Raw genomic sequence first — 23,343 nt, 5'->3', positions numbered from 1 at the left:
TTCTGATTCCAAGAGAAATAAATTTGCTAGGGAACTACAGTAAGAACATACTGCACATACTATGATATTAGACATGATGTGATACGACTATAACTATCATAATGACTATGGCCTTATTCAGAGAGCTGAAAAAGCTTAAGATATTTAAAAGAGCTATTTATTGTTATTAAAATGTAAATACACAAATCATATCGGTATTATCTGAGACTCTTCTAACACAAAATTAAACTTCTTGGTTGTCTTTAAAAAGAAGATAGGAATGCCACATAATGCCAGAAACCACACTTCCCCTAGCTCTTTGTCCTTTGGGAAGATGAGAAAAATAGTTCATTTCAGTAAACTTCCCCAGCTCACTTACTTGCCTCATTTCATCATTAATTGATCACCACATTACCCATTACTGCCATTTAGTTTAAGCTCAAGGTGATTTCTTGATGCCAGCAACACAGGACACCCCTCCAGGTCCTGGCACTCCAGTGTCTAATAAGTGACATAATACAGAACTTTTTGCTTATTAGTGTGAATGTGTAAGGTTATGTGTAAATGGAAATAAATAATCAGGATTTTGAACATTTTTAAATGCAAAAAAGGGATATGTACTGTATTAGACAAAATTGTGGAATATACAATGCAAATATTAGGGTAATGTATAAAGGAAAAAAGGTATAATTTATGATGCATAAAGAAATGTGTATAATAAGGGAATAAAATGTAGATATAATATAAATTTAAATAAAGAAAGGACAGATATGTACAGACAAGATTAAGGAGCATGAGCTGCATTTTAGATCCAAACTAATCTAAATGTCAAACTGCACAGTGTTAATATTGTAGACTGTAATAGAGGACGGCATGAAATTAAATCAGTCAGGAAAACTGTAGCTTGTTTGGCAGGCCAGACCCTATGAATCTCTCATAAATATTAAAAAGGGAGAGAGCCAACTGCTCCAATGTGATTAGAAGAGTGGCTGCTCCTATTAAAGGAATGAGAAAAGAGATTGAGGTGTGGAACAAGGTGTGTGAGAAACAGGCCCGGCTCCACGGGGGGGGCCAGAGTGGGCCTGGCCCACCCAATCAGAAGCTTGGCCCACCTTGGCCCCACACCACATACTGTAACAGCCAATCACAAAATTGGTGCAATATTCAGTTCAGCTCGAGATACGTTATTTTCTAATTTCTGCCCAACCCCCTTTTTTCCCCTCCTAGACAGACAGACTTAGCTCATTCATTCACATTCACGCAACCTTTGTGGTAAACGGACGTGCTTATAAAGCAATAAACGACAGTCACATTAACTTTATTAGAACTGTTAGTGAACTTGATTAACACACTATATATAGCCTAATACAATACAACATGTCTTAAATATATGGTATTAAAACTATAGACATGAGAGATTAAAGAACCCAAATTACCCCCCCCCCAAAAAAAAACAAAACAAAACAAAACAAAAACAAACAAACAAAAAACTATCCGACCGGCCCACCTGGAAATTCATTTGGCCCACCTTTCATCTCATATCTGGAGCCGGGCCTGGTGAGAAACCTGGAGAAACACAGGGAAAGCCTAAATGAAGGCAACGTGATTGTAATGGCAACTTGATTGTTAAGGAAAGGCATTTAAAATGCATAGGTAGGAAGGATACTAATTTAAAATGAATGTTTTTTTTACATGATTATGCACTAGTGGTAATGTGCATTATTTCAGTTACCTTTCTTTTAGACAGAAATTAACCATAATCATTTGAATGACTGTTTTCAGAGTTCCTCACTGTTTCCCATTGTCTTGTTCCTTCCTCTTGCATTTTATTTGTGTATTTATGGGTGTTTTTTTTTTTTGTTTTGTTTTTACCTACAGTATGTTTGTCTGGTTGCCCCAGCATCATTTTATGTTTAGTCTTAATATTACACCTTTAATTGCAGTTTGTTTTGTTTCATCTTAAGAATCATCATAGTTTTGTTTTTCTTTCACCATCCATTATATTTTTAGTTTGCTTCTTACCAGCGATTTTGTTTTTGCTTGTTTCTTGTCTCACCCTAAAAATATTTGTATTATTTGGTCCCACTTGAATTTGAATTTGTATAGTTTTTCATATTTTTGTTTGTATTCACCACAATGTTTCAATTTGGTCACAGTACCCATTTATTAGCCTTTTTCCCACTTCCCATTCAAAAATTCCAATGATTGCACCCATCATTTTTTGTTATCAAAACCTTAAGACCTTTTTTTTTTGGTCTCACAACCCATTTTGTCTTTGTTTACTTGACCCATTAATATTTTATAGTTTGGTTTTATTCTGACAATTAAAGAGGTTATTATTAGATATTAGTGTGCAACCTGTGTTGTTTTTTTGCTAGAATACTCATTTTAAACCAACATGACTAAACAAACAGATACAACTGTAATTCACAGACTCATGTAAACTGGTTAGGTTTAGTAAATAGCTGGCAGACTGCTGAAGACAAATCAAGCTCAGTGAAGATAAGTCAGGGGAGAGTTCTGTGACCTTGTACTTCTTTTGGTGCTTTCCAATCTGTGTATTGTGCCCTCTGCAGGACACTTTGGCAAAAATGTTTTTGTAACATGATTGGCTAGTAATATTTTGAGAGGTGGTGTGGATTACATAAAATGGGTATTCCATTAATTATTAAACATCATATGGTTATATGCCTCAGAGGAACATTTACCTGCTCATAACAGAAATCTGAAAGCTGGAGTTGCCAAAAAGAAAATGAGCTCTTTTCCTTGCCAGCAGCTCATCCAAAAACCATGTGTAGTACCAGCATCTGAACAACTAGTTACCACATCTGCATTGTCCACATGTTTGAATTTGGCACAGAGGTTTGTTGTCAGATTCCCTTCCTGATGCATTTTATGAGGCTGCCGCTGAACCCCTAGGGAATCCGCAGAATCCTACATTATTTTGTTTCCAAAATACCAAATAGAAACTGATTACTGTTCATTCTTCCTACAGTTTACTAACAGACAATTTTCATGGGTCCTAATTGTGTAATTCCATGATTACTACTTTTAAAATAAACTGTTTTTTATTCATCTGGAATGTGCCAGCTAATGAATGTCATTGTTTGACTCTTTGTTTTTCAGCTTGTTTCTCAGTGTCTATGGAGTATGTTACAAAAGACTTGAGGCAGAGCACTGGATTTTAGAGGAAAATAAAGTGCACCATGTTTCTAATGTATTGCAAATTCAGGGGCCTGATGCACAGCATCAATATTTCAGAGTTTTTCATTTTAGCAAGAGAAGGGAAATATTAAAGAAAGCAAGAGGAAGCATTCTATAAATACAGAGACCAAAATAATAATAATAAAAAAAAAAATCAATGTTGAGTTTTGCAATTAAAGCATTTACATACTGCACTGATAAAAAGATATTTCTTAAAAAATATGAAAATTATTTAACTGTGTAATGTGCATTTCTGTGTTTACTGAGGTAAATATATTCATAAGCTGCAACACATACAGTACAGATGGTGACAAATTAAATGGAAAAATTATGGCTTGCTTTATTGATTGAGCCATATGATTTATTTTGGGTCCACTTGTCATCTTAAAGCATCGTTGAAGCATCGTCTCAAATCAGTACAAATGATCACACATATTCTATGATGAAACATTTGTTGCCTTTACACTCACTAGATTACACTTTGGAATTCTTGTAGTGATGGAATCTGTTTTGTGTGTGTGTGTGTGTGTGTGTGTGTGTGTGTGTGTGTGTGTGTGTGTGTGTGTGTGTGTGTGTGTGTGTGTGTGTGTGTGTTTTGTGTGTGGAATCTGTTTTGTGTGTGTGTGTCAGTATGTTCTGATGTGTGGTGTGACTAATGCTCGGGAAAATTCAGTACATTTCTTCATCATCATTCCATATATAAAATAGCATGACTTGCATTTTCATTCTTCTTGTCTGAGAAAGTTAGTTTCCCTGAACTCCCTGAGCCAGCTTGGAGAAATTCATTCCACACAAAGAATATAAAATCAATAAGAGGTGCTCTTGTGAGTGGGGGATGTTCAAATATTTATGTGCAAAGTGAATGTCAGGAGTGTGTGTTGAAACGCTGCATGCATTCAAAAGTTACTGATGCATATTTCACATTCCAAAACATATCTGCAATGTGTAATTTGTTACATCCCTCCATTCTGTTCTCAGTGTAAGCAGGTGATTGTGTGTGACATGCGGATCTAGGGAAATTGGACTTATATAAGACTATAAGAAGATAGGATACACCCAGAGTAGGACAGGAGGGTTTTTTCAACAGAGTACCCAAAATGCACAGGCCAACAGGCAAGAACTAGATGTGTGTGCTGCAAGGTCTGTAAGAACTTAAGTGGCATGAAGATCCACCAGACCAGGATGAAATGTTTGCTGAAGGCACAAGTGGTGCAGTGCACTGGTGAGATGAAGCAGAAGCTTGGCCCAGGGTCACCGCACAATGTCAGGAATCCCTTCACATGCCAGGATGTCTAACACCAAGGAGTGCAGGAGAATACTGGTGTGAAAAGTAGCCTCCAGCAAGCAAATAGGACTTACTCAAATTTGACAATGATCTGAACAATATCCTGAAAGAAACAATGTAAATCAGAGTCTTTTTGGATGACCTGATGGCAATAGGTCCTTGGTGCAGATCCTTATTGATAGAGTTACGGTTAGGGTTAAGTTAACCCTAACTCTAACCATAACACTAAAGAGGGGAAATCAAAAAGATTCTGTCAGTCACTGAGAAACATACAGTATAAAGAGTCTGTGGATGATCTGAGAAAGCACTCTAAATAATGTTGCAGTCATTAAGCCCACATATTTTAAGTTAGAGGCATGGCTAATGGCAGTCAGTCATCACCTTTGCAAGAGAGGTGATACATTATAGGGAGTAGTGTGACCCAAAAGTCTGGCAGAAGCTGGGAGAAGGTGGAAGGCACAGAATGCAGGAGACATGAAACATCAAAGCTGGTGGTCATGCTGGAACTTATAGTAGAGGAGATGACAGATGGATGCAAATGGGGGTTGAGTGCATGGTGTGAGTGCTAAGATGGAGGTGGGCTGTAAAGTCTTTTTTTGTAGCTCAGTACCTATATAAGATCTACAGCCTCCTCAGCATAACAGGCATCCAATAAAGGAAAGCTTTAGAAGCAGATATGGTCTCTAGATGTGTAATTTAAAGAAATGCTGTGGTCAGAGTGTGGTACTGTAGATAGACAAGGTTTGCAGCAAATATGTGCGGAACATGTGGGTGGCCCTGAGCTTAGTCACTGTGGAGGAAGGTACACTGTATGTCTCTGGTGGTGTTAGACATATTGGCCAGTCTGAAGGACAAGCGAGGTAATGCAGGGGCATGCTCACCCCGGCTGGCTAACCTGATGTTCCAAAAGCTCTTTGGATTTTGGGAGTCTAAAGAGAGAGGTTGAGTTCAGATGAGAGCAGATAGGAATCTGAAGAGTTTTAATCTGACATTAAAACTGTGGATTAAATGGTGTAGTCCATGGTAGCCATGTTTGTAAGCCATAGTGCTTTTTGATAAGTGGAGTTTAATACCAATTCTGGCATAGTAATATTTTTTAGCCATTTATATCTGAGTACCAACTTAGTTTCTCTTATCAATTTCTCTTATCTCACAGAAGCATATTGTTCTCCCTTCTGATGTAAACAACACAAAAATATATGACATTCAATGTGGCATTCTGGTTTTTTTTTTATTTGATAGGAAAATCATGCTTTCTGTTTGTATATTGAGAGTAAAACATGATTTCATGAAGCTGATATTATTCTCTGGTGTTCTTACAGACTGGGTACAGCAGGCTGTGTGTGTTACAGAGGTGGTAGCTGATAGTGAGGATAAACATAGATCTTGTATTTATAGATCTTCTGTACGCTCTGACCTTCTCTGTGTCTCTATGCTACTGTTGCAGGCCTGTGGTTGCTCAACCTAAAAAAATCACCCACCCAGACAGCCTTGTTTTAAATAAAGATACAGATGTGTATGTGAGTGAGAGTGTACGCATGAGAGAGAGAGAGAGAGAGAGAGAGAGAGAGAGAGAGAGAGAGAGAGAGAGAGAGAGAGAGAGAGAGAGAGAGAGAGAGAGGGAGGGAGGTTCCTTTTTTTGTAGAAGTGGGTCTCATTGTTAAACCCAGGAGGGTTCATTACTGAGATTCATCACACTCACTCTGCTGGTGCTTAGCTGTGATGTCTGTGCCACTATTTTTAGTGTTTGTGTGTTTAAGTGACTTCTTGTAACGATTTATCTTTATTCACAGCTGGGCTACTCATTGGTTAGATTAACAATATCTTAATTACACAGGCAGAGTTATGACATGAGAGGTAATTCCTCTCATGTCATGGAAGTCAGTCTCCATACAGTACATCCATGAATACAATTCAATTAACTACTTCTTGCTTGGCAGATAGCAATGATAATTCCCCCTTCCTTATTTTAGCTGTGTCTGTCTACCTCACTTGAAATGTATGTGTGATTACCACAGATAATAATCTTAACTTGTTAGCCTGGTCTGTGGAAAGAACAAAAACTTGTAATGAAGTCTAAGAATATTGTTCAATTCTGCTAATTTTTATACAACGTTTCAATAAATTATTGAATCATTTACACTTTTAGATACAGACTGGCTTTTAAAGAAATGAGATTTTGCATTTGTGTTACCAGCATATTGAGTATTGGATAAAACATATATTGAGTATGTTTTATCCAATACTCAATATGCTGGATAAAACATCGGTGGTGTGCTGTTATAAGAAAAAATTAATTGGCGGTGTGGATAAAATGTGTCAAAATTCATGCCTCCAATAATTAAAATTACATGCTATTAAAAGTTGATTTTTATACTGTATTTTCTATATTCTTGTCCTATTTAATATGCTACAGACCACACTATTACATACTATTCTTTCTTTTTCTGTCTCTCTCCTGGTAGAGCTGACCAAGCAGATTCCTCATAACAGCATTAGCCAATAAGCATATATTTATAGACATATACAGAGATCTGCCTAGTCAGAGAAGCTGGTGTCGCATCACCCCACCCCAGAGCCTTGACGAGTTTCATTCTCACTCAAATCATCTCGAGAAATCTAAACTTGGGCCTCTTCAGCATATTTACAGTTTCAGGACCAGGGTGTGGATCTGTCATGCAAAGCATGCGTGTTTGCTAATGGTTAGTGTTTATACTCCATATTCATATATATAGGCAGTACGTCTGTATCAGCTGGAAAAAAACGTTGTGTTTAATACATATAGTAGGGTATCATAACTAGAGGGTTAACACTGTTTCTATATCCCCAGTTTCATATGTTCAAAGGTTACTAGGTTGTATTCACAGAAATGTATCCTCCCAGGGTTCTGTGTTCCCAAAGCTTTATTTAACAAGGCATTATGTAACCTATTTAGCTGTGGACATGCTATTCCAAAAGCACAATGTTTCTTTAACTCTTTAGCTGTAGCTTTTTGTTCCAAGGAATTTAACCCAAGGCCATGTATTTCATATAGTCTGCCGCCAAACAACTAACAATTTTTCCTGCTTCCAACACATCTTTGAGTACTAAATGTTTAATTGTTGCCTAATATATCCCACCATTTAACAGGTGCCACTGTAATGAGATAATTGAAGTTATTCGAATCACTTGTCAGAGGTTTTAATGTTATGGCTGATGGCTGTATATTATGTTTGCTCTGTGCTCTAATAATCCTATCGGATATATTTACTGGAAACTAGCTTTGCTAGTTGTGCAGATGTTCTCTCAGGTCTATATTTCTAGAGTTATATGAACATGGTACCATTGGATTTGTTGGCCATGGCTATGTTCTCAGAACCCTGAGCTCTGGGCTCTATTTGCCGAGGCTAATTGTCTCATTCCTGACAGATTTGACCAGTTGCCTGTTTTTCTGTGCTGTGTTTTTTATTTTTATTTTTTTAAGCTCACTTTAATGCCTTTGTTTATATGACATTTGCTTTGATTTTAGTCCTAGCTCCACTCCATTTTTACCATAGTTAATTATCCTAATGTGTTCACGTGTTCTCACCTTGATTGGCTGGCTATATCTGCACTGTTGTTTCGGTTCTAACGTTGACTTCTGTATAATTAAGTCATAGCCTTGTTGTTTGGGTTGTGTGTTTGATCTGTGATCTGTTGATTAGACTGGGTAAAGCCTGCTGCCTGTGTTTGGACCAGTGATACAGAAAAAACTATGACATCTTGATTGCCTAAAATAATAAAAAAAAGGTTTACTCATGTGTCCTGCCTCTCGGCGCCTCTATTTTTTTGCGCACTTTTACAATAACACTTAATGAAAAGCCCCTGCCTACCTGCCTGACTGTCTGTCTGTCTGTCTGAGATGCCCTTTATTAAGTTCATAAACAAGCTAAATAAGTAAGTAAGTAAGTAAGTAAGTAAGTAAGTAAGTAAGTAAGTAAGTAAGTAAGTAAGTAAGTAAGTAAATAAATAATACAGCCTGTATTGCCATTAAGAGCACCCTACTTATTACAAACTGTTTGAATCTGTCTTTGTGTAGTTTTTTTGTGTTGTGTTTCTCATGCATACTTGATGTTGTGTGTTATTGGAGCTTTTCTCAGAGATTTCCCTTAGGCTGGCTGATTGATTGTGCTGCACTTGGCCTTCTTTCATCTCCTTATTTTTTCAGCCCTCTGTGTGAGTCATAGATGAAACAAAAAGGTCTGGTGGGTTTAAAGTGAGTAAAGAGTGCCCTTATAGATACATCAGCACAACAGTATTTAGTCTAATGTTGATGAGACCAATAGCATTTGGTTTATATTGGTAGTGACTGTGGTCTCTGTCTGCATTGTCTGTGGGCTCAGTGGCTTTCTCTGATGTCCCACACGTCTACGCTTTCTTCTCGCCTTTGTGCTTGCAGTCTGCATGTATTACATCAAAGATTCATTGATAGAATATTTTTACACCTGATTAAAATCGCAATTTGGGATTAATTTTGAGATTTACAATGTTGCACCAAGAAAATGGTTTTAATCCAAACCATTGTTCTTCCTTTATGGGACTGAATCATATTTCAAGAGATCTCAAGAGTTGTGAATAAGTGAAATCTACAGCTGTCACACAATAAGCTTTCCTAAAATCTCACCATATCTGTCCTGTAAAGTGGACTAAACCTACTGGCTAAATTAACCACTATAGTATTTATTGACCTCAGTCTCCCCCAGGCTTGATATTCTCTAGCTCTGTCCTCCTTCTAGGCGTTAACTTGTTTTGACTCCAATGATTGTTTCTCATGAGAAGATCAGTTCTTTATAAGTACTTTCATGAGGGATGGTTTGATATGAAAAGTTTGTCCTTTATTAAAAATAAATCACTTTGGGTGTTTGGGGTTTACAAACGTAAAGGTTTGTTCATTCAGAAGAAGAAAAACTGTTGTGTGAGAGGGAGTTAAAATAAAGCTCATGAGTAGCAGCCCAGCTACACATAACAATTATAAATGACTGGTTGAAGATCATGAAATAGCCTTACATCAAACAGAGAGAGAAAGAAAGAGAGAGAGAGAAGGGAAGTACAAGGGAAAGAAAATCACCATCACTGACATGGCAAGGCAGCAGAAAACAGGCTAAAATAATATTCTGTTATAGTTTTCAAGATGGCAGCAAAAAAATAAAAAAATAAAAACACATACACACAGTAGCAGCTTCAAACAAAAAGACGGCATGATTTTGTTTTGCTGCTGAATGATGGCTTATTATTTCAACCATAACATTTCAACAGCTCACTGCAGACAGTTAAGATATGAAACTGTACAAGATCAGACAAAACACTTGTAACAGGGTATAATTTAGTGCTGAACTAGCAATCATACAATCTCACTTAAATCTCTAAACTGTGGAATAACCTACAGTACAAAGCCAAAATATTGCTCCACAATTTATTTTTTCTTTTGCATATCTTTGATACATATCATTATGTACAGTAGCATTGTTTCAACACTTCTTCAATCTTTCTTTACAACATTCTTTATTACGGTCATTAAGGTTATTTTTATTGTGAATAACTGCAATTTATTGTAATGCTTTTGTACGTTAAAAACAATGCGTTTTGTTCTTTATTAATTCCCTCTGTGCTTCTCTCCCTCAGGCAGATACATCGACCAGTTTTCTGCGTGCAGCACGCTCAGGTAATCTGGACAAGGCTCTGGATCACGTAAAAAATGGGATAGACATCAATATAGCCAATCAGGTAAGAGCAGGTGTCAAAGCATCATGCCAACCCGCATGTGTGTATATCTGCAGTGCAGTCATTTTGCTTCATGGAATGAAATAATGATTTGCTCATCAAAATAAGGAGAAATCAAGCTACATTAGAGCATTTAAGACATTTAGGACATTAATAATGAATGAAACACAAATTGAGCAATGAGAATTGTTAATTTATCAACTCCAGGATTAAAAACATCAGTGCTTGTGTGTGTGAATGTGTCCCTAGTTGTGTATTGATGTTTGTTTGAGTGCAGCTGTGTTTACCATGTCATTGCTGTGCCATAATGAGGAAATGGCTGTAATTAATGGTGATAGACGCATGTCTTCTTCCCCAAACTAATTGGCCATGCCTTAGCACCCACAAAGATATGGTTGACAGCCATGGCTTGGTGAACGGAAGAGTGTGTGTGGCTATAGCTTTATCCCATACACATTCATACACACATCACGGCTATTGTATGGGCCGTGTTTGTGCTACATAACACTGCGATATGAGGAGCTTCCAGTGCAGTCAGCAGAGCAGAATTTCCTTACCATTGCCAGCACTACACATACACACAGCCTTTTACAGCCAAATGTGTTTACTTACCTTCTGTCCACAAAACACTCTCATCCATATGTCTTTTTCATCTAGGAGAGAATCCCTTTCTATTCACAGCTTAATGAGAGCCCTCACTTCAACATCTACTGTAGATATTTTTGACTCCGACTCAAATGGTAGTTCATGGCATATACAGTAGGTGCATCCTGCTGACCAGATCAGGTTTTAAACAGAAACACTTTTGTCTGTTGGCAGAATGGACTTAATGGGTTACACTTGGCTTCGAAAGAAGGTCACGTTAAGATGGTACTGGAGCTGTTGCACCATGGGATTGAACTAGAAGGCACCACAAAGGTACTTTATTACTAATATACTGTATATATTAATAGTGTAAGTTTACAGAACAATTTCTTACATCATACTATATATGACATAGGCACAGGCTCCCCGAGGTAGTTCGGATAAGCGGTAGAAAATGAATGAATGAATAAATGATACTATATATGAAATGCATGTCCCATTGTTACAGTCTTAAAGTAAATATACCAACCAAGAAATGGCTGGAGTAGTACACCTAGACTAGACAGATGTAATGACATAGCTCCCATTAAACTCTAACAAATTAGAAAATTAATTTAACTGTTAGAATGTCACGCCTTCTGTGAAGCACTATCAAACATGCAAACTTTAGTAACTGGTTGTATGTTATACATATCATAAAAAATACTATTAAATGGGCAAACAACGACAACTGCTAGAGTTCAGTCATATGCAAAAGTTTAGGAACCCCTGACAATTTCCATAATTTTCATTTATAAATATTTGGGTATTTGGATCAGCAATTTCATTTGATCTATCAAATACCTGAAGGACACAGTAATATAGTAGTGAAATGAGGTTTATTGGATTAACAGAAAATGTGCAATATGCATCAAAACGAAATTAGACAGGTGCATAAATTGTGGCACCCTTGCCATTTTGTTGATTTAAATACCAGTAACTACTTAGCACTGATTAATTGGAACACACAATTGGTTTGGTGAGCTCATTAAGCCTTGACCTTCATAGACAGGTGCATGCAATCATGAGAAAAGGTATTTAAGGTGGCCAATTGCAAGTTGTTGTTCTCTTTGACTCTCAAAAACAACTCTCAAATGACCTGAAAACAAAGATTGTTCAACATTATGGTTTAGGGGAAGGCTGCAAAAAGTTAGCACACTCTGCACAAGGGAGAGTGATGCGAAAGAAGCCTTTTCTGCACACACGCCAAAAAAGTTGATTGAGGTATGCAAATGCACATTTGGACAGCTTCATTTTGGAATAAGGTGCTGTGGAGTGATGGAAAACACTTGCTACCCACAGGAAAATTTGGTGGAGGTTCCATCATGCTGTGGGGCTGTGTGGCCAGTGCCAGTAATGGGAATCTGGTTAAAGTTGAGGGTTGCATGGATTCCACTCAATATCAGCAGATTCTTGAGAATAATGTTCAGGAATTAGTTGCAAAGTTGAAGTTATACCTGAACTGGATATTTCAACAAGACAACGACCCAAAACACTGCTCAAAATCTACTCGGGCATTTATGCAGTGGAACAAGTACAATGTTCTGTACATCCCAGTCCCCAGACCTGAATATCATTGAACATCTGTGGGGTGATTTGAAGCGGGCTGTTTATGCTTGGTAACCATCAAACCTAACTGAACTGGAGATGTTTTGTTAGGAGGAATTGTCCAAAATACATTCAACCAGAATCCAGACACTCATTACTGGCTATAGGAAGCATCTAGAGGCTGTTATTTCTGCTTAAGGAAGCTCTACTAAATATTGATGTGATTTTTCTGTTGGGGTGCCCAAATTTATGCAAAAAATTTTTTGTTTTGATGCATATTGCTCATTTTCTGTTAATCCAACAAACCTCATTTCACTACTGAAATATTACTGTGTCCTTCAGGTATTTGATAGATCAAAATGAATTTGCTGAAGCAAACACCCGAATATTTATAATTGGAAATTCTGGAAATTGTCAGGGGTTCCTAAACTTTTGCATACGACTGTATGTTTTCTACTGTAAAACCCTAAGAAACAAACAGTAACAACCAGTAACAGTACAGTAACTGGTGGAATGGCACATCTACCTCAGTGAACTCTAATGAATGGGCAAACCCCAAATAAAAAACCCAATGGAAACTACTGCATCTAGAGTGCAAACTACTGCATCTAGAAAAAAAATATGTGGAGCAATTAAAAAAAAACAAAACTACTATGTAAACTTTTGTAACTGCCGATGTAGCACATTTACACTGAAAGCCCAGACGGATTAAATTAAGTCATTCGTTTTTGAGGAAAATTAACATCTTATATTTATTAGAATAGTGCTCACACCAAAGAATATTAACAGATGGGCAAATTACTATGACTTGTAGAATAACATCATTTTTCTATATATAAATACCCATTTGTAGTAGCACACCTGCAGTAAAAAGAAAATCCAAGCAAGTGTAAATAAAATAAAAAAAACATATATTATTGTCTGGGAAATATGGTAATTACAATACATATGCATTTAGTTTGAAGATATATATTTGTATGATTAATGATACTTTTCTCTTGTTTATAGAAAGGGAATACTGCACTACATATTGCTGCACTGGCTGGTCAAGAGAAGGTTGTTGCTGAGCTAGTCCACTATGGTGCCAATGTCAATGCCCAATCTCAGGTCAGTCTCTGAAAATATCAGACTAATATAATTGTGCCTCTGGGCTGTTCTCAATATATGAGGTGCTGATGTTTTCTTTTTAATGTCTATCTTTCAGAAAGGCTTCAGTCCTTTATATATGGCAGCACAGGAGAACCACTTGGAGGTAGTGAAGTTTCTCTTAGAAAATGGAGCCAATCAGAGCCTCCCTACTGAGGTAAGAGACAGCAAAATATGCTGATAAGCACTTACTACTTACTTTCTTTTTAATAAAGTAATCTTAAGACCAATTTTAAGACTTTGGTGCTATCTTTGACTTTTCAGACTCATGTCTAAAACTGATCACCATCGTTTTGTAATGAAAAATCAATGATCACCATTGTTCCCAAAAACTAACCACTGATTGCCACTATTTTACAATGACCAATAAATGATCACATTTTTTAAATGATCAATCACTGATCCCCTTTGTTCCCAATAACAGACCACGGTTTACAGTTATTTTGCAATGACCAATCACTTATCACAATTGTTCCCAATATCTAACCACTGATAACCATTATTTTGCAATGTCTATTCAATTCCCACCTTTGTTCCCAGTGACCAATCAATAATCACTATTGTTTATAATAACTAACCAGCAGTTACCATTATTTTGCAATGACCAATAACTTATCAACGACCAATTGTTCACAATAGCCATTGTTCCCAATGAGCAATCACTGAATCATTGTTGTTGTATTGTATTCAAAAGTGTCACTAATATTGAGTTGTTTCATCCATAACCATTTCCTTTTTGTCTGTTTCCTGACTCCTCAGTACCAGTCATTAAAGCGTCATCTGAAAATATTTCGTTGATATGCAAATTAGTATATAATTATAGCTGGTGACTTCTGGCTACAAGTATGTACTATACAACAGAAGTGAGAAAACCCCTGCGCAACATCATTAAATGTCCAATTACTCAAAATTGTATCACCTCTCTAGAATTGCATTACTTCTAAGTTGAAAGTAGTGTATTTCCTCTTATAAACAATCAAAACACTTTAGAAAGATTACAGTAAAAATTCAGCCCCAAAGTAGAAACTCAACACAACCAAAGTGAATACAATGAGAGAAAAATTGAGTATACCTGTGATTTCCAATTAGCCTAATTACATGAACACAGTTATAAAGTGATCTGTAAACAGAACCAAATCTATGGGCTGTGTCTATCTATATATCTGCGTGATGACCTCACATGGAAGAGATAGGAATACAGGAGGCTGTAAAGGAGATAGGATATACAATGCTGAAGATCTGATGACTGGCTAAAGATCAGTAGCGATCAGGTGGTATAGAACAAGCCATAGTATCAGTGTAGTGGCCATCTTCTTAAAATGGCACATGGACACTAGCTCTGAAAACAGAGGGGCAAGTGCTTCATACAAAAGCCTGACAAATATCGGTTGCACATTCTTTGGTCAGCTGAAACCAAGGTAAATTTGTTTTACACAAATGGGGTTCAGCATTTGTGTTGGAAAGTATTGAGATGACATTATGAATGGCTGTGTATATGGTAAAATGACTGACCAGAAAAGAAATCTTGGCAGAAAAGGACTATTCTAGCATGAAGATCCAAAGCACACTGCCAAAATCATGCACAAGTTTCTAAAGGTATTAAATATTAAAACCTTGCCAAGTCTTAATTTGAATTCAATAGAACACCTTTGGTCTATTTTAAAGAGAAAGTAGAGCAACACAAACTAGACCACAAGCCATCTCTCCAGAAATTTGTGCAACACTGCTATCCTCCATGCTGTAGAAGATTGAGTCTATTTTATAAAAAACAAAACAAAACAAAACATAAAGCACTGAAACAATAAGAGTTTTTGTCTCAGTAATGAAAGATATATTGACTTTTGTTGCATTTAGCATTTTACACAAGAGCTAATATCTTGCTCTTCAGGTTAGAAGTAATGCAGTTACTGTAAGCTGATACAATTTTGAATTAGTTGACTTTAAGTGATGTTACACAGGGGTGTACTCACTTCTCATGTATAATGTACATTAGCTATTTTCCTCTATAAGTAGTTGGCAGCGGTGTTGGTTCTCTTCAACGTGTACCTGTTGTGATTTTCGCTCTCGTCTGTGGCCTGTCAGGATGGCTTCACTCCGCTGGCTGTGGCTTTGCAGCAAGGTCACGAGAATGTGGTGGCTCTTCTCATTAACTACGGCACTAAAGGAAAAGTGCGCCTGCCCGCTCTCCACATCGCTGCTCGCAACGACGACACACGCACTGCAGCTGTGCTGCTACAGAATGACCCCAACCCAGATGTTTTAAGCAAGGTAGAATTAGTCTGTCTGTGGATTTGTGTTTAGCTGTTTGACAGTTTTAGTGCTTGGCAATAAAATATGACCTTGAGCATAATCCTCTATGCACGTGTACTTTGATCACAGCTGATGCATCAATTTAGAAAACGGTATCATTTCATATTTGTCCTTAACCTGAGTTCATAATGTCCTGGGTTTAAAGTATTTATGCCTTTTTTTGTCTTTTACCCTTTTCCATGTAGACTGGCTTTACTCCACTTCACATCGCAGCACATTATGAGAATCTGAGTGTTGCACAGCTGCTGTTAAACAGGGGAGCCAATGTGAACTTCACGCCAAAGGTTGGTGCTCTTCTCCACCTCATTCTTCTGTTCTTCTCTACTCTGATAAAAAAAAAACAAAAAAAAACAAGAGTCTTACAACTGCATTTACAAATTATGTTTATTGTATATAGGTGACTAGTGAAGAGAATTTATTATTTAAAAAACATTCAGAATTCACGACAAGTTATCTAACATTACAGCTATCAGTTATCTAACATCCTCACATTTACATTCAAGATTAGACACATTTACAAGCAATTACTTTAGCATTAACATTAAACCCTGTCACCCTGGCCCATGTATGCTGGCTGGGAGTTACCAAGAAATATAGTGAACATTTAGGTGACTATGGTCTTTTCACATCACATACAGTTTCTGAAAAGAAATGTTGTTTGTTGTTGGATTAAGCTTAAAATAAGTCATGACTACAGTAAATGAAACTTCTGCTGTCCTTTTCATGGTTGATCTCAGAATGGCATCACACCATTGCATATAGCTGCTCGAAGGGGAAACGTGATTATGGTTCGACTACTTTTGGACAGAGGAGCACAGATTGATGCCAGAACGAAGGTAGAGAATCTTTTTTGCCCTTTTTGCTTATGCCGCCAACAATAGCAGTATTGCAGCAGGTTCATTTATCAGATACAGTATGAAATTTCTGCAAAGTAGACTGCTGGGTTATTTATGTCTTTACTTACAGAAGATGGCCTATTTATTTCCTCCTGGGAGTAAATCAGGTACTTCGCATGTACGGTATAAACTGGGATTCAAATGTAGTGTGTTTGGATGATTAATTGAGTGCACATTTTCTTTAACCGTGTAATCTTTTGAGATTGTACTGTCAAAAGATTTACACACCAACTATTTTAAGGAAACTGGTGCAGTGGAACTGTAAAGGAGAACCGCAGCATATACTGTAGCTAAATATATCTTAGTCTGTCTTTTTGTCTCTTCTTGTCAGGATGAGCTGACTCCACTGCACTGTGCTGCGAGGAACGGCCATGTGCGGGTCATCGAGATCCTTCTGGAACAGGGAGCACCCATCCAGGCCAAAACTAAGGTGATTCAACAGAGATAGTGTAAGCAGTTTCAGTATTGAAACTGCTCCACATTGAAGATTGCATGGAATCCAGGACCGAGGACAATATTTTGGTAACATTTATTGGTTTATTGCAGCCATCAATTTGAGGATATGAGCAAAAATATTATTTTGTGCAGATTTTCTATAAACAAGAAGAAGCAAAAAACAAAGCATGATGCACAAACATGTTCTGAAATAAAACAATAATAATAAAACACAGCTTTTAATGCTTGCTAGCAACATGTTTATGAGGGATATTTAATAAACTCCATCTTAGCAAAGCAATTTTACAGTAGCATTTCATTACAATTGTTAAAGTGGTACAGTGGGTAGAACTGTTACCTTATAACCCTGAGTCATTTTGTCAGATCCGTTGGAGTCTTGCATGTTCCCTTAATGTCTTCGACTTTTTTAAAAGGAAGAATTTGTGATTATTACAATGATATCAGCGTAGTTGTGTGATTATGATGGTGCATGAATACCACAAACCCTTCAGGAAAGTATCTTTCCCATTATATTATATTATATTATATTATATTATATTATATTATATTATATTATATTATATTATATTATATTATATTATAATACATTATTATATTTCTCCAGTGTTAGAAAGTTGCATAAAACTCCATTAGAACAATCTTGGTAAGACTTTCTTGCGCCGTCTTGTTCATTTGTAGATCAAATTCAAAAATTTTAATTCTTGTCTTCATTAATTGCAGGTAGGATCAGTGGATTGTCAAATGCATTTGTTATAATCATATATGAAAATATCCATGAATACATTCATCTGACTAATATTTTTAGCAGTATTTCTAATGATTGTGATAGATTTATTCTGCATTTGAGAAGCTGATAGTATCTGTGCTCTGCTGATCGGTCCTATATGTGCTGTCATCATGCAGAACGGCTTGTCTCCCATCCACATGGCAGCACAAGGTGATCACATGGATTGCGTCCGCCAGCTTCTGCAATACAACGCTGAGATTGATGACATCACTCTGGACCATCTGACGCCGCTACACGTAGCAGCACACTGTGGTCACCACCGCATGGCCAAGGTGCTGCTGGACAAGGGGGCTAAGGCCAATGCTCGAGCTCTGGTAAGTCCTTCTACTGTATATATTCCCTTATTTTTAGGCCAAATCATTCATCCCGAGTGATGTGGAAACTTTACTTTTCTCTTAATATTTCAGAATGGCTTCACACCTCTGCACATTGCCTGCAAGAAGAACCACATGCGCTCCATGGACCTACTACTGAAGCACTCAGCATCTCTGGAGGCAGTGACCGAGGTCAGATATCACCACTATGATATAATTCCATATCATCCATTTTAAATTGTTCTGATGTGCCAGAAATAATTTGGCAATAGTCATGTTACATTCCAGTGTAATGTACCTCAATTCTGCTTGATAGAAAATTAAAAGCCTGCAGAGGCTTTTTGTAGGACTTAAAGCATCAAAGTGGATTTTTGTCTCGTTTGTGTTCTATTGCAGTCTGGTCTAACTCCGCTCCATGTGGCTGCATTTATGGGGCACCTAAACATAGTAAAGTGTCTCCTGCAGAGAGGAGCCTCTCCAAATGCATCTAACGTGGTGAGCAGCTTCTTCGGCTCCCAGTTTATTAGTCACTTTATGTACACTTGCTCTTTCTAGATTATTTGAAGGTTATTTGAACCAAAAATGAGCTTTTCTTATCAGGAAGATTTTTTTTCTTGTGCCAAACACAAGAAGTCTTTATTTAATCAAATAGCAGGTTAGTTGTAGTAGCTAGCAAGGAGCAGATAACTTAAACAGGAAAATACAACCATGAAACCACTTCAGCCAATCTACAAAGACAATTACTGTTACTTTATATTTGGAAACCTAATCCTTGGTAGAACAATGGTTTGAACTGGAAAGCTTACATATTAATAGATCTTTGGACTAGTGTCAAAATTTTAGTTGATGTCAAAAAGTTGAGGTAAATTCTGTGACCAGCTTCATCTCCTTATCCAGTAGTCACTTACTCTAAAAGCACTGTGTTTATGGTGGTTTTATTTTGATTTTTTTGTCCTTATGGTTTTTTTTGGTCTTATGAGAGAGAGTGTCTAAGAAAAGCCTAACCAGAGACCTATCCTAACACAATCAAGCCTTCTGGACTGGAAGGCATTTTCCAGATGTTTTCTCATGCTTGTAAATACACTAGTGGTCATGAGTTAAATAATTAGCAGGTTCTCTGTATTTTTCCTTGTCATTTGTTCTAGTAAGTTAAAAAAAAAAAAAAAAAACTATGTGGTGCAATACTAGCATAAATAGTAGTGGCAGTTTAGCTCTTAAATCTCATATTTATTTACTACTGATAGCTCCACAATGTTCATGTCTCTGTAGAAGGTGGAGACTCCATTGCACATGGCTGCTCGGGCAGGGCACTGTGAGGTGGCTCAGTTCCTGCTGCAAAACTCAGCTCAGGTGGACACTAAAGCTAAGGTAGATGAGGCTTAGCACATAGAAGCACACCATTAATTAATTTTCTTAAAGCAACTAAGATTTTATAAGTCTTCATGTTACTCTATCTTTCTGTGCAGGATGATCAGACGCCACTGCACTGTGCAGCTCGAATGGGACATAAAGAGCTAGTGAAGCTGCTGTTAGAACATAAGGCGAATCCTGATTCGGCTACTACAGCTGGCCATACCCCTCTGCACATTGCTGCTCGTGAGGGACATGCCCACACAGCACGCATCCTCTTAGATGGCAATGCCCAGCAAGTAAAAATGACCAAGGTCAGCTTTGTTCTGTATACTAATTTTTTCTTTTGTTCAGTATTCCGAATTACAGTGACATTTTGTCTTGGAATGAGCTAATTAAAAGATAATTGCAATTTCAAGATGTTTTGATTATGCTCCTACAGCTATTTCTTGCCTTTTATTTCATCTCAGGTCATTGAGTGGAAAGTCAGATCTCAAAAATTCAGCCAGCACAAATAAAATTTCTTAAATAAATATCTTAAATATAGGTGAATATGTTAAACATGCATTAAATTCAAAATCACTGCATTTATTTTTAGCTTTATTCCCTAGCTGATTGATATTAAAATATTTTGTGTCATGAGTGGGATTTTATTTGCATTTTTAAATAATTTTTCCTTTTCTCATCATTTTGATCAAACAGAAAGGCTTCACTCCTCTCCATGTAGCATGTAAATACGGGAAAGTTGATGTCGCAGAACTGCTTTTGGACAGAGGTGCAAATCCAAATGCGGCAGGAAAGGTAATGTAGTCAACCTACACAACCTTTTGTGTGTGTATGTTTGTGTGTATGTGTGTGTATAACCTGTAATCAACAGCATTAGTTCTCTGAGAACATGCTTCTTTCCTCCATTCTCACAGAACGGACTAACACCTCTACATGTAGCTGTCCATCACAACAACCTGGATGTGGTCAAGCTGCTGGTCAGCAAGGGCGGATCTCCACACAGCACAGCTAGAGTAATACACACACACAACACTCGCACACAACAATGACATCACAAAGCATTTGAATGTGCAAGTCTGGAAATAAATAGACCCAGAGTGAAAAGTAGTACACTGCTAGACTGAGTGTTTATATGAGAAACAGAAAATATCTGATAAAGGCTGACATCTGAAAATCTTGGGACATCAGGGAGCCATTTGAATGTCTATCATCTGTAAATGATCTCTATAGCACACTATATTCTTTTATTTAAGCCTCCAACCCACAGGCCAAATACAATTTTTTTTATTAAACACCATCCAAGATTAATTACAGAAAGAGCCACAAAGTGGATATTGTTAACTGCTTACATTATTATATATTATATATATTTTTTATATGTAGTAAGATGTTTAATACGTACAGTATGTGGATGCTATAATGTCAGATATTTATTTAGAGCCCTTTTACTGCAATAAGTCCCAAATGTGTTTAGATAGACTGGTGTTTGTTGGCTAAAAGTAAAACAGGTCATTGAAACATTCTGCTTGTTAATACATACATAATTACAATCCAAAAATCATTTGAACAGGGAAATTAATATAATTTATTTAAATATTCACAGATCAGAATAAGAATACATTTCTTACTCTTTCAGAACGGTTACACACCTCTGCACATTGCTGCTAAGCAGAATCAGCTGGAGGTGGCCAGCAGTCTTCTACAGTCTGGAGCCAACGCTAATGCAGAGTCTCTGCAAGGCATCACACCACTCCACCTGGCCGCTCAGGAGGGACGACCCGACATGGTGGCCTTGCTCATTTCCAAACAGGCCAACGTCAACCTCGGCAACAAGGTCTCAGCACAATGCCAGTCCAGTTTACCAACAAACCACACTGAAGAGTGCAAATGTTTAATCCAGTGACTAATAAAAACCCGTCTTGGCCTGATTGATGGTCAATATTCAGTATACTGTTATAATATAATGGTTGATTTCAGATTATTGTTTATCTGTATTATACAGAGAATGTCAGAATTACTGCTTTTAGTGCATGAAGTGTTTATCTCAGGCATGAGATAGAGGTGTTAGATCTTATATACTTCCTTATTTATTATTTTATGCACTAGGAGTTAATGTTATTTGATCGTATGTATCTGTCCTAGATTCATGGTACTGTGACATTTCAAGAATGTGTACATCATTGTAGGAGTCATATGGAATATGGAATCATTGTAAGCAGCATAATAATAATAATAATAATAATAATAATAATAATAATAATAATAATAATAATAATAATAATAATAATAATAATAACATTTTATTTATAGGCACCATTGAAGCCACTCAATGTCACCATACAAATTCAAGCAAGAAAGAAATAATAAAATAACAGTAAACAACAATAAAACAATATTAAATATCGATACATAACACATCATTTAAGAAGATTTAAGTGCAGCCTAAGGTCTTCAATAAACCTCTTGAATAAATAGATTTTGAGTAGTGTTTTGAACGTGGTGAGAGAGTCTGTCTTACAGATGTTTTTACGGAGAGAATTCCAGAGATGTGGATCGGTGCGACTAAATGCTCTAGCGCCCATGGTGGTTAAACAGGCAGGGGGTGTAACGAGGAGCCTTGATGAGGAAGAGCAGAGTGTACAGGAGGGAGCATAGGACTGTATGAGATCTGACATATGGTGGAGTTTTGTGAGCAAGTAGATTTATACAATCAGGGTCAAGGTCAAATGTCTGAATTTGTTTTTCTGGTTTCCTGATGGAGCATATGTTATAAGTATTTGAGGCATACAAATACATCTCAGAACAAACAGTTTTGCTTGTTAAAGTACATTATTTTTCCTAGTGCCCTATCTTAAATGATCACCGGTATTGTTACTGATCCATTGTAAGTTGGTCCTGGGCCAAACACGATTAGTCAAAAAGAAGTATGTGAGATAAAAGCTTATAAGTGTGAAGTTTAACAGTCTTTCTCTCATATTTCTTTTATGTCCAAAAGTCTAAAACTAAGAAATATTTTATTTAGTCTTTATTGAGTATTTATTTGAGAATTCCTTGTCTAAAACTATAGATTTTGTGAATATTTTGTTTGTTTGCAATTAAAATTCAGTAATCTATCTCTCTCTCTCCCTCTCTCTCTCTCTCTCTCTCTCTCTCTCTCTCTCTCTCTCTCTCTCTCTCTCTCTCTCTCTCTCTCTCTCTCTCTCTCTCTCTGTATAGTGTGGTTTGACGCCACTGCACCTGGTGGCTCAGGAGGGTCATGTGGGCATTGCAGACATGCTGGTGAAGCAGGGTGCCTCAGTCTATGCAGCTTCAAGGGTAAACACACACACACACACACACACACACACACACATACATACACACACACACATCTACAATACATTTCAAGGTGTTGCGTTCACAAACCTGTATCGCTCAGCAATGACATTTGCGAGGAAGAACGACTGAGTCAGTGCAGTGTTTAATGAAGCTCAGTGAAAACTGGAGTTGCAGAGCAAGAAGCAGTAATTCAGCTTTGACCCATGACCCTTTATTAGACACCTCTTTTTCTCCTGATGGATCCCTTACCTCTCGATCAATGCTCTCAAAATAGAAGCCCTGCCTGAGGGACTGTCATATCAGTGGACATTGACCTTTCATCAACACGGCGGAGACTAAGACGATAGAGGCTGCTAGTCCTGTTTTATTTTTTACTCCTTG

General features: G+C 37.1%; 1 protein-coding gene across 5 annotated transcripts in view; it reads left to right on the top strand.

Moving 5' to 3' along the window:
* Positions 1-23,343, top strand: part of ank1b (ankyrin 1, erythrocytic b) — a 76,625-nt gene that overhangs the window by 22,602 nt on the left and 30,680 nt on the right. For all 5 annotated transcript variants that reach the window (XM_047805850.1, XM_047805851.1, XM_047805853.1 and 2 more), the window contains exons 2-18: positions 10,109-10,210; positions 11,027-11,125; positions 13,388-13,486; positions 13,584-13,682; positions 15,608-15,793; positions 16,021-16,119; positions 16,573-16,671; positions 17,063-17,161; positions 18,091-18,288; positions 18,382-18,480; positions 18,685-18,783; positions 19,558-19,656; positions 19,755-19,952; positions 20,341-20,439; positions 20,559-20,657; positions 21,281-21,478; positions 22,861-22,959. In XM_047805850.1, coding sequence (XP_047661806.1) covers positions 10,109-10,210; positions 11,027-11,125; positions 13,388-13,486; positions 13,584-13,682; positions 15,608-15,793; positions 16,021-16,119; positions 16,573-16,671; positions 17,063-17,161; positions 18,091-18,288; positions 18,382-18,480; positions 18,685-18,783; positions 19,558-19,656; positions 19,755-19,952; positions 20,341-20,439; positions 20,559-20,657; positions 21,281-21,478; positions 22,861-22,959 — 2,070 coding nt within the window. The remainder of the gene's footprint in view (positions 1-10,108; positions 10,211-11,026; positions 11,126-13,387; positions 13,487-13,583; positions 13,683-15,607; positions 15,794-16,020; positions 16,120-16,572; positions 16,672-17,062; positions 17,162-18,090; positions 18,289-18,381; positions 18,481-18,684; positions 18,784-19,557; positions 19,657-19,754; positions 19,953-20,340; positions 20,440-20,558; positions 20,658-21,280; positions 21,479-22,860; positions 22,960-23,343) is intronic.

Source organism: Tachysurus fulvidraco, chromosome 21 (genome assembly GCF_022655615.1).
Source record: "Tachysurus fulvidraco isolate hzauxx_2018 chromosome 21, HZAU_PFXX_2.0, whole genome shotgun sequence".
Lineage (NCBI taxonomy): Eukaryota > Metazoa > Chordata > Actinopteri > Siluriformes > Bagridae > Tachysurus > Tachysurus fulvidraco.
This window is presented reverse-complemented; position numbering and strand designations above follow the sequence as displayed.